Source organism: Rosa chinensis, chromosome 7 (assembly GCF_002994745.2).
Source record: "Rosa chinensis cultivar Old Blush chromosome 7, RchiOBHm-V2, whole genome shotgun sequence".
NCBI lineage: Eukaryota > Viridiplantae > Streptophyta > Magnoliopsida > Rosales > Rosaceae > Rosa > Rosa chinensis.
In genome coordinates this window covers 27,732,222-27,743,308 of record NC_037094.1, presented here as the reverse complement: position 1 = coordinate 27,743,308, position 11,087 = coordinate 27,732,222, and the positions used below count along the sequence as shown (strand labels likewise).

The window sequence follows — 11,087 nt, the reverse complement described above, 5'->3', positions numbered from 1 at the left end:
AATAAAGGAAAGAAAAACAAATCAAATGCTAAAGAAAATCGTTAAACACACAAAATCGAATGACGTTTTGAGGCCGTATTCTCACTCTTGGCCTAATATATGATCATATCATTTTTATTGTAAAGGAATTGATCGTAAACGACCTATTATATGGGTTTAATTTGACACAAGAATTCCTAATCAGAACATTCGCATGAGTATTTCGGAAGCTTTTATTGAGAATAAAAATCAGAAGTCTTAATATTTATAGATCAAAGTGCCATAAGGCCAACAATCTAGATGTAAAATTGATTTGTTTTTCTTTACCAGAAACTGTTTGCTGAAGTAACGGTATTTATATACTTGCATGTTATGCCGACGAAACTTCGTTATCAAAGTTGTTACAATATATACACTTTCTGCGACGAAATTTCTGTTGGTATATACAAGTTTTTCTATGTATACCTTACCACACTGCGTCGAGTTCGCATAAGAGAGAATTGAAATTGTCAAAATTGAAGCCAGAGGGTAGCTTAAAACTGCAACTGACCAACTGGAAAGAAAGACAAGAACATCAGCAACCTCAGCAGATTCATTCGACAACCATGGATTCTGTTCCCAAGTCTTTCAATCCAAACAGGCGTCTCAAGGAAGAGTTACTGCTCTCTCTCTCTCTTTTAATCCCTCTTCATTCTTCGCCAGCTTTTTGTTGATCCTATTATCATTTATTCACCGCAATTTCAATTTTTCCAGATTCGTCAGCAATTTGACTGGATCTTCCATGCTGGAAATCGCCGCCATCACCACAATAATCCCAGTAAAACAATTTCATTTTTTTTTTTTTTTTGGGTAGTTTCATAGAGAAAGGTGGTATCTTTACTTTCATATATAAGTCTGATGCTATCGTACATATGACGCTTTCAGGCTCTGTTTCTGCTGCGGCGAGCAGTCGGCTTCAATCGTCCTGCTGATGGTAAACTACCAAAAAACTCTATTTTACAATCAAGTTCTTTTTTTTTTCTTGGAAATGTATGATGTTGATGACATCCATGTTTTGTGAACAATTTGTCATTGTGGCCACATTGCCGTTGTTTTCAGTTTCGTTACTGTGAACTTGTTAAAACTGATGACTTTAACTTTTTTGGGTAAATGGGCAGAATGTTGGTTCTGTATATTTGTTGATGTTGTTGTTTTCGAGAGTTTAGGGATGAAGATTGGGGATTTAGGCTGTGTGTTAGAAATACATTTACGACAAATAAGTAAAATATCGTCTTACTGCAGCTTTTTTTTATTTAGGCTGGTTCAAAGTGTGCGGTATCTTCTCTAATCATGTCTCTGTATACAAAAATGTTACTCACCTGTAAAATCATGTATGAATAGCTTAGAAGGCCAACAGTTCAGTTATTGATGTTGGTAATGAAGTTTTTCGAACTTGAACCCAACCGTCCTACTTGTGCTGAACTACCATGTGTTAACTTTCCCATGCATGTTACATAGTAGCAGAGCTTTGGCTGTAAGAGCTTCCACGTCTGAAACCTCCAATTCTCATTCCCCACTTCTTTATTCTTTGCAAGGCGTAGGGTGCACCTATAGGCTTATCTTTCGCTGCATTTCTATGCCTTTGCATGTGTGGGATAGATCTGGACTTGAGTGGGGATATTTACAGTATTAGTAGGACTTCATTGGGAGCACCCTTTGTACCATCTGTTAGTATAGTACTTCTAAGTTTGTCATCTCCCCAAACGAAATGACAATCTGCTTTTGTGTTATGTAGCCTCCTAAGAGTACGGTAGGTTTCCAATTAGTGAGGTCCAAGTGAGATTGTTAGAGTCATCTTTCTAGAAGGAGATAAATAGGGTTGTTTCAGAGTGGTTTGAGGATAAATCTCAGGGGCCAGATGGCTTCACTATGTTACTGTTTCAGAAATGTTGGGAAGCTTGTTTGGAGAAGGTGCTGCAGCTTCTGGGGAATTTTGTAGGATTGGATAGTAAGTTCTATAGCAAACTAGTGTCACATTTGTGTAGCCGAAAAAATTGAAATGGCACACTCACATTTGTCTCATCCTGAAGACGGTGGAGTTTTAAAAATTGGTGACTAGGTCCAGAAGTTTGGTGTCCAGCCTATATAAATGGATTGACAAAGTTATGTATGCAAGCCTCTGAGAGGTTCTTAATGTTCTCATCGATCTTTCTGTGGTTTAGACAGATTTTAGATACGTTTTGGTGGCAAATGAGTTGGTTCAGGAGTTTTTTAGTTTTAGGCATTGGTTGTATAGTGTTTTATTACAGTTTTGCCTTTGTTTTCTTATAGTGGGCTCCTGGACTGCTGTTTGTGTACTTGCAGTGCTTTCTTGAGTCTAAATGAAATTTTCCCCCTTTCTTTTTTATTTATATAACTCTTTTTTTTTCAAAAAAAAAAAAAAAAAAAGGCAAAAAAGAACTACTCTGGAAATTCAAATTGTTGTTTTTACCTTCTTGATTCTAGTGATTCCTCCATGGCCAAATTTTCCTTAAAGTTGTATAATCAGAACAAACACTCTGGTGGCAAGGTAATTATGAAAATAATTTTTTTTTTGTGGCATATCCAGACAATGGAGAAACAAAGATTTAGCAAGAAAGAAATCATTTTGACAGCTGGAGAATGAAAATCGTAACCTCACTGTAAATCAGCTTTAGCTATGTCAAATACACTACCACTATATTATTTTATTTCATATTGTCTAACATCGGCTTGCTACGTATTTGGCATTATCACACAATTCTTACGTTGTTATTTTACATTAGCATAAGCTTCTCCTTCCCAAGCTTGTATGTGCTTAGTACATCTAATATGTATAATTTTTCTGTAATTAATTGGTGTATGATTCATTACCATAGATGTCACATTGAAGAAAAATGATGATGCAAAAGTTGGTTCTAAGAGTTGGCAGGCTTACATGGCTAGGCTGGCTGTGGATTTTCTATTCATTATGGTTCCATTTGTCTTAATTTTCACTGTAAGTGTTCTTTGACTCGAGTAATTAAGAAAATTTATGTACATCCTAAGCATATTCGGTTTGAGCAGTTTTATGTTTCTCTTTTTCAACCATTGGTTGGATTGGGATTTTATATGTTTTTCTCCCTTCATCTTCAAAGCTTCTGGAATTAGTGCCTTTGCTCATGTTCTTGGTGTCTAATCGTATGTTGTTTTGCTTATTTGGATCTCCTATTATAAACATAATTTCTTATGTATACATGTACCTAATATATTCAATTTGATTATAATTCATTACAGGTCTTATCAGAGTGGATGTATATCTGGGCAACTTTGCTAATTCTGTTACTTGTTTTCAGCATTGCAGCCAGAAGGTAAAATATATTAGATCACACTTTGTAGGGAAAAATATCAGCTGATCTTTATTGGTGTACCTTTTCATGGGAGGGAGTCATTCATATGGCGGGTTCTCAATGCCATAAGATATTTTCATGAGTGAACATACATGTACAGGCTCGTTCACCTAAGGGACAGTTTTAAGGGACTGTCATGTATTAAATAAAATAGCTGAAATGATAACAACTTAAAACTGGGCATTTGTTTTCAGCCATCAGATTCATTTGTCTCTCACAGTCCCTTAAAAACAGTCTTTCCCTATAGTATACTGATACATTGGCTTGCACTTGAATACAGTTTTGGTTTTGGTTCTACTTTGGAAGAAGAACCCGATTCTATTAGGACAAGTATTACATCATTTAGGGTCGCAACGGTATGCAGTCTCACTTTGGTCTGTATAGTTTATTTCAGTTCAATTAAATTTTACTGCATTATTTTTAAGTGTCCTGTGTGAACAAAAATAATTGTCGCAGATGATGCTAACATGCATATGTATCTTGGCTGTTGACTTCACAATTTTTCCTAGAAGATATGCCAAGACTGAGACTTATGGTACTGGCTGGGTAAGAATTTACAACTGATATTCTATTAACTTTTTGTTTAATTTCTTGTGTCTTGGATTTGGCTAGAATTTGTTTAGTTTCATCTAGAGTTTATAGATGACAAGTAAACCATTTGTGTAGTTCCCATTTACTATCATTTTCACCTCCATATTGTTATCAATTTCTGATCAGTGATTTCTGTAAATATATGTGCAATGTTTCTGTCCGATTTATTGATAACATGCCCTCTTCATAAACAGTTTTTTTTTTTTTTTTTTTTTTCTTCCATTAGCTATTATAACCAAGATTAATAGCACAAGACTTGGGTGACAATAATTAGTCACGGGTGCTCCATAACTGTCCCAACTTCTGTTTTATGAGAAGGAAGTTATAACTTTTTTGTTGATTAACCCTTATGATATATGTATCATCCTTTCTGTGTCTTTATATTGCCCTTGTTTTATGTTTGTATTCTTGTGATGTTCTATTTTCTTTGAGGCGCAGCTCTCGTTTTAAACAAAAATATCTTGTGCATGAGTATTCATTGAGAAAAACAAATTAAGAGAGGAGAACAGAGTTCTAATGAAAAAATTTTGATTGTTGGATATGTCAAGATGGATCTCGGGGTTGGCTCATTTGTCGTAGCAAACTCATTTGTGTCTCGGCAAGCACGAAATTTATCATGGACGTGAGTCATTCTAATTTTATTCTTTTTTTTTATCCTTTTTTTTTTATTTTATATTATATTATATTTATATATATATATATATTTTGGGGCTCTCTCTCTCTCTTCAATATATCAACAATGCACTGCAGTTCCTCCTGTGGTAGCGAATTTATAGTATTTAGGTGCTTATTGGTGTTTGTTTGTGCTCTTGCAGGAAATGGAAGACTGCAATTCAATCTACTAGTCCACTAATCATCCTTGGGTTTGTTCGTCTTCTCTCTACTGCAGGTCTAGACTATCAGGTAGGTTCTATGATCTTAGTTTGTCTTTAGGATAACAGATATATGTTGAATAATTAGGGTAGCAATCCATATGTTCTGAACATGTAGTTATAGTTTTTTGAGTTGTGTCATGCCCGTTGGAACTAGAGATTCTTGCTAGAAATCCTAATTGCATAAAAGAAAGTCTTTATATGTTATAATAAATGGAACTATTCGCCTTATCCCTATCATCATAATAAGGTAAAGTATCAATGGTTCACTGAGGTGGATGCTGTTCAATCCTACTATGAGTATCATTTCTTCAGCAATGGAACCGGAAAAGGGCACAAGCGAGACTTGAGCTTTGAGGGCAGGCTTTTGAAGCATATTAGCTCTAGGAGGAAATAGCAGCTCTAGTTAGTATTTGCGTGGTGGCCATGTCCAATGTTCAACTTAAGCCAATTTAGAATCAAACACTCATCACTATGAGCTTCTGTTATCATTTTTTCTATGTAGACACTGATGACACATAGAATGTCAGTACTTTAATTTGTGTGTTTGCTTCCGGTCAACTAGTATTTTATTGTGTTTAATAAGCTGTTATACACATTTTTAATGTCTTCATGATGTTTTTTTCGTCTTATTTGCTAGCTTGTTATATATTTTTCTGTTTTCTTATGTTGTTCCATTCATATATCCTAGCATCATGCAGCTGAATATGGAGTACACTGGAATTTCTTTTTCACACTTGCTGCCATATCATTTCTTACATCCATAATTAATGTGCCCGCGCGGTATTCTGGAATTCTCGGTGCACTAATTCTAGTAGGTATACTTTTGATAATATTTGTTTAGCAATGCCTTTGGAATACCTTCTTATAAGCCTTCCTGGGTTTCTATCCTCCAGGTTACGAAGGTTGGTTGATGCAGGGGTTAAACACGTATCTGCTTTCTAATGAAAGGGGAAGTGATATAATTAGCCAAAATAAGGAGGGATTTTTTAGCATATTTGGTAAGAGTTCTCTGAGTTCAATATCTTGTATGTGCTATTGAAATATGCTCTGTTTAATTTTGACTTTCCAATCAATTTGAAATATGGACAGATATCTTAGAACCTCAGTACTAACCCAAAGAGATGAGAGTCATTTCTTTAATCACTCATAATCCTTTGATTTTTCAAGACTAAACTTTATTGATGGAATGTATAAATTTTATCCTGGACATAAACCAGTATAGGTTGGATGCTGGAGAATTTTGTAGTATATCAAGTCGTTGCCAAAAAGAAACGTTAAAATACATTCCATTTATATATCGATTTTCATTATGGTTGATATCTTTTGATCATGATGTAATTAGAGTGTGGGGGGGGGGGATTGAGATAGTAATTGATTTTCTCTACTTTTAGTATTCTTTTGGTTCTGTTGTGATCTGGAAACACCATAGTTTATATTAATGCTTTCATACTTTTTTATTTAACAAGTGCCCGAGTGCAAATTTAGAAAACTGTACCCTTTTCCTTTTTATTGCTATTACTTAATTGCTTCTATAAAGTTGCTTATTTCTTTCATTCCAGGATATTGGAGCATGTACCTCATTGGTGTCCAGGTGGGGAATTTTCTTTTTTTCAGTAACCACTCCTCTGCTACAACAAGAAGCCATAAATGGACAAGGAATAGAGCTGCAATGCTTTCACTTCTGTTTTGGTATTCTTTACTCCCAAGACATGTTGTCAAACTTATGTTGGTAACTTATTCTTTCTGTGTCACTGGTGATTGATTCTTTTTTCCATTTCAGGCTAGTAACTGTGGTTATAGATAGCCATGTCCAGAGAGTTTCCCGTAGAATGGTACCTATACTTTTTTGTTTACTTAAAGTGTTTGAATACTAGTTTTGAGGAAACTGAGTAAATACGCTATTTGCAGTGCAATCTGGCTTATGTTACACTGGTATTGGCCGTAAATCTAGAGGTTATTCCCATCTCCTCCTCCTTTGATTTAGATGGCAAAAATTTTAATGGCATGTCGACTTTTGAAGATATGAATTTTGGTATTATTTGTTCATCATATTACAAATGGTATTGTCCTGGTGTTTTGGAGTAGTTGGACAAACTTCGGAAAGGACTAGAGGGCTGGTTGATTCACATTTATAATTGTGCTTGAGTTATTTGAGTGAGTAGATTGATCTATCTATGTTCTCCTAGTGGTCTGAAAATATTAGCTGAAGGGTTCTGGGAAACTGAGTCGAGTTGCAACTTATATTGCCAAACATGGTATGAAACAAAAAGAGGGTGATGATTGTGAAATTTTAAGTTCCTGTAAATGTTAATAATTTACTATTCCTTTCTCTTTGCAGTTCGTGCTGGTATATTTGTTTCTATATGTGTGGTCTTTTCTGTTTTTTTGTTTTTTTTTCCTTTTGTGCCCCTCAATTGACAGAATATATACAGAATGCAAAAGTTATCGATAATGTCTCTTTTATTCAATATTGTAAATCTCAGGCTGTGAGAACTCACTTTGAGAATCATATTTATCCCCCAATAAATTGCCATCCATTTTGCAGGGTATGGCCATAGTTCTGTTCTCTGATTGTTTCCCTGGAAGCAAAACATCAGTACTTGAAGAAGCATATAACCACAATTTGCTAGCAATATTTCTTTTGGTAAACGAGACTTTTTTACTGTATTAGTATCTGGTAGCTTTATCTCTCTTGCTCAGAATATAATATTATATTTCTTCTACTTTGTTCAGGCAAATTTGCTTACTGGTGTGGTAAACTTTTTGGTGGATACCCTGTTTGCATCATCAGTCAAAGCTCTTTCTGTGATGATTGCCTATGCATTCACGTTAACTTTCATTCCTGGATTGCTAGACTTTTGCGGCATCCGATTTAGATTTTGGTAAAGCAGCTTGTAGTTGACAATCTCATTTTGTCAAGGACATACATTATGAAATCATAAAGAAGTCTACCCCATAGATTTAATTTCACTCTTGTTAGCATTGTATTTCCTGATCCCCCTAATCTAGACCTGAGGTACCTACTCTCCCTCTTTCAGCTAAAGTTGGAGGAGAAAGCGATTGGGTATTAGATGAAATTACAGTACTGTCTTTGAGTGTATTATGCGTTCTTATAATTTTTCAAATTAACAAGGGTATTCTTCATATTTGTTACATCACCACAGCAAATGGTCCTCTGGCCAAAGATTAGGCGCAACATGCTATTGGTATGCACATGAACACGCACGGTATCTTGCCTGTAGCCATATGCCATTGATTGTCCAATTCTAGCTGGGGCTCTATCTATACAATGACAAGTCATGCATTGATTTTTGCATCTAAAATTCCAGTTGTACAAGTGACCAACACTGGAGAAGAGAAAGAAGCTTTGACACAATAGCCAAAAGGGAAAATGGTCCGTACGGTACCCCGCCTTTTCCTCCTTATAACTTTTGGTACCTGACAAAAAAAAACATCAATACGGTACCTGAGGTTCTTGGCCCGACCGAAGATTGGTACATATGGCCGTTAGCTCCGTTACGGAGCTTGCCATCTGACAATTTTTTAAGGGTATTTTCGTCATTTTATGTCTTCATCCTTCTTAATCCCAGTCATGTCCCAAATGTTAATAGATTGATGGTAGTGATCATCTAAACCTCTGCACCCGAGTCGCACCAAATCACTCCCCCCCCCATCCTCCTCCTCCTCCTCCTCCACCACCACCGCCGCAGCCATTAGATCACCTACGGCCATCACCTAAACCCCGCACACTCCCTCTCTTTCTCTTCCATAAGCTTCTCCCGGAGTCAATGATCATTCAATGATCATTCACAGTGACAAAAAGCAAACAGAAAGGAAGAAATACAAAGACCCAGATCGTTCAAAGTGCCATTCCAACACCAACATCGACGACGACAATGCCGCCGAGTACTATCAGCCAATCTCCGCCATTGATTCCAAAGATGACGACGAAGATCAGCATCTCCATTACCGCCATTGCCCTCTACCTCACCATCTCTTCCTCGCCCTCCGTCGCTGCCCCACCCTCCGCTCCGTCCTCCTCCAACTCTTCCTCGCCCTCCTCCGCTGCCCGGGTCGACCCATCCCTCTCAGACCCATCCCCACCCTCCGCTCCGTCCTCCTCCAACTCCTCCTCGCCCTCCTCCGCTGCCCGGGTCGACCCATCCCTCTCAGACCCATCCCCACCCTCCGCTCCGTCCTCATCCAACTCTTCCTCGCCCTCCTCCGCTGCCCGGGTCGACCCATCCCTCTCAGACCTATCCCCACCCTTCGCTCCGTCCTCCTCCAACCCTTGCTCGCCCTCCTCCGCTGCCCGGGTCGACCCATCCCTCTCAGACCCATCCCCACCCTCCGCTCCCTCCTCTCCTTCACCATCTTAGTCGACATCAACCTCTTCTGGTGGTTCTTGCAGCGCTCCAAAACCCATGAAATTGATGGTGAGATTCAAATAGATTGGGATAGAGAAATGAAAGGGGAATCAAGGAAAACAAGATTGGAGGAAATTGAAAGGAGTGATGGATTTAGAAGGGAAAAAAATTGAAATTGAAACATTGGGTTTCTGTTTGTATTGGCTTTATTTTGATAGAGCTTCTGGTAGTGCAACTGAAGAAGAAGAAGAAGGGGAGAGAGAGAGAGAGAGAGAGAGAGAGAGAGAGAGAGAGAGAGAGAGAGAGAGAGAGAGAGAGAGAGAGAGAGAGAGAGAGAGAGAGAGGAAAAATGTTAAGAGAACAAATATATATAATTAAGACATAAAATGACGAAAATACCCTTAAAAAATTGTCAGATGGCAAGCTCCGTAACGGAGCTAACGGCCATATGTACCGATTTTCGGTCGGGCCAAGAACCTCAGGTACCGTATTGATGTTTTTTTTTTGTCAGGTACCAAAAGTTATAAGGAGGAAAAGGCGGGTACCGTACGGACCATTTTCCCTAGCCAAAATAAACATGTAATAGGGTAGGGATGGAATCCTGTCCTTGGGACTAATTTAACTGGTAAGATGTGTACTTGTTCAATAGAGAAGCGACCTGATCTGATGATGGTCACATGGATTAACTTGCAGAAAGGTCTGACAGATAGTTTTGGACCATGGTCCAAGGGCGACCATTCTCCTTCCATATGTCCTAGTCACCTCGAAAAAGATGAGACTGAGAGTTTCCAAAATCCAGATGACCAGATCTTGCAAATTGTAGTCTCTCTTTCCTCCCCCTAGCTGCCATGCAAAGCCCCTTATTGGATTATAAGATAAAGAAGGGGGGTTCTAGAGTAAAAGTACCTAAGCTGAAAATGATTTTTGCAAAATGGTGTTTTCCAGGACGAGCTGTAAGGTTAGATGTCTTCGGTTTAAAATTTAAATCCTAATGGCTGTAAACAAATTTCGGTTAAACTAATGTACGTCGAATGTGGCGAACTTTTGTATACACAAGAATTCGTGTATCTTTTTCATCGTGTAACCTAACATGTGATAAGTGAGAGAGAGACAGGTAGCTGTACACTGTACACAAAAAGCAACAGGTCTGCAAGTTGGTAGCGGAGATTTTTTCATTGCCCAAAATAATGCATTTTTATTTTCTTTGTGCTCTCCCCAAAACGCTTTTGTATGAGTCGACACACGCGGTGTGTAAATATGTTGAGATTAGAGTTTAATAATGTTCCATTAACAAAAGCGGGGAGGTGTCTAAATTCTGAAAGAAGTCTTTTCTTTATGGTTGGAGTTGCCATTATATATCATTGTTTTCATTATCGGATTGGGATCAGTAATTTGACCTTAAAACTCAAGGAGTTCTTTGCATGATATGAATTTGTAGAAGATAGAACAAAAGCCCTAAATTAAGCTGCACATGCTGACTGACAAGACTTGTCACTCCTCTTTCTATCTATAATTCAGCATATGAAGATGGTGGTTTTTGTTTGAAGAATAGATTCTCTCCTTTTTATCTAAGTTGCTCACTCTCTAAAGTCTAAACATTTCTAAGTTGCAAATAATGAACTCTCTTATAACGTACGATTCTCAATAACGTAGATAAATACAACCTAGTACTTCTAGTCTTCTAGGCTATATTATTGGCCCTAGAATTAAGAATAGTAGCGGTCAGTTCCAAGGAGTCATAATCTGATTAATTTTAGGGTTATCTTTGTGATAATTACGTTTGTCTCTTTATATAATCTCAGTACCGTCGATTTCAGGAACAGTGTTTGACAATGGACATGCATTTGCACATTGCAATGACCTCCTTAATGAGGTTGCTCCTGGTCTAG

General features: G+C 37.6%; 1 protein-coding gene across 3 annotated transcripts; it reads left to right on the top strand.

The window, feature by feature from the left end:
• The first annotated feature begins 425 nt into the window (after positions 1-425).
• On the top strand, positions 426-7,963 carry LOC112179599 (uncharacterized protein At4g17910). 3 transcript variants are annotated; one of them, XM_024318060.2, is made up of 16 exons: positions 427-634; positions 733-796; positions 904-952; positions 2,856-2,974; positions 3,253-3,326; positions 3,646-3,721; positions 3,822-3,911; positions 4,505-4,578; positions 4,772-4,859; positions 5,520-5,646; positions 5,725-5,829; positions 6,391-6,520; positions 6,612-6,663; positions 6,740-6,784; positions 7,377-7,475; positions 7,565-7,963. In XM_024318060.2, exons 1-16 carry the CDS (start codon positions 585-587, stop codon positions 7,715-7,717), a joined length of 1,395 nt encoding a protein of 464 aa, XP_024173828.1. In that variant the 5' UTR covers positions 427-584; the 3' UTR covers positions 7,718-7,963. The 3 variants fall into 3 exon arrangements, with proteins under 3 accessions (XP_040367620.1, XP_024173828.1, XP_024173829.1); XM_040511686.1 differs by lacking the exons at positions 6,612-6,663; positions 6,740-6,784 and having other exon boundaries at positions 426-634; positions 6,391-6,560; XM_024318061.2 differs by lacking the exons at positions 427-634; positions 2,856-2,974 and having other exon boundaries at positions 746-796.
• Positions 7,964-11,087: the final 3,124 nt, after the last annotated feature.

What these genes read in the sequence shown, in the direction of transcription:
- LOC112179599 (XM_024318060.2), top strand. Translation starts at nt 585, where the DNA reads ATGGATTCTGTTCCCAAGTCTTTCAATCCAAACAGGCGTCTCAAGGAA. An exon ending in CATTTGTCTTAATTTTCACT is followed by an intron (nt 2,975 to 3,252) that starts GTAAGTGTTCTT and finishes AATTCATTACAG; the next exon opens with GTCTTATCAGAGTGGATGTA. An exon ending in TTCAGCATTGCAGCCAGAAG is followed by an intron (nt 3,327 to 3,645) that starts GTAAAATATATT and finishes ACTTGAATACAG; the next exon opens with TTTTGGTTTTGGTTCTACTT.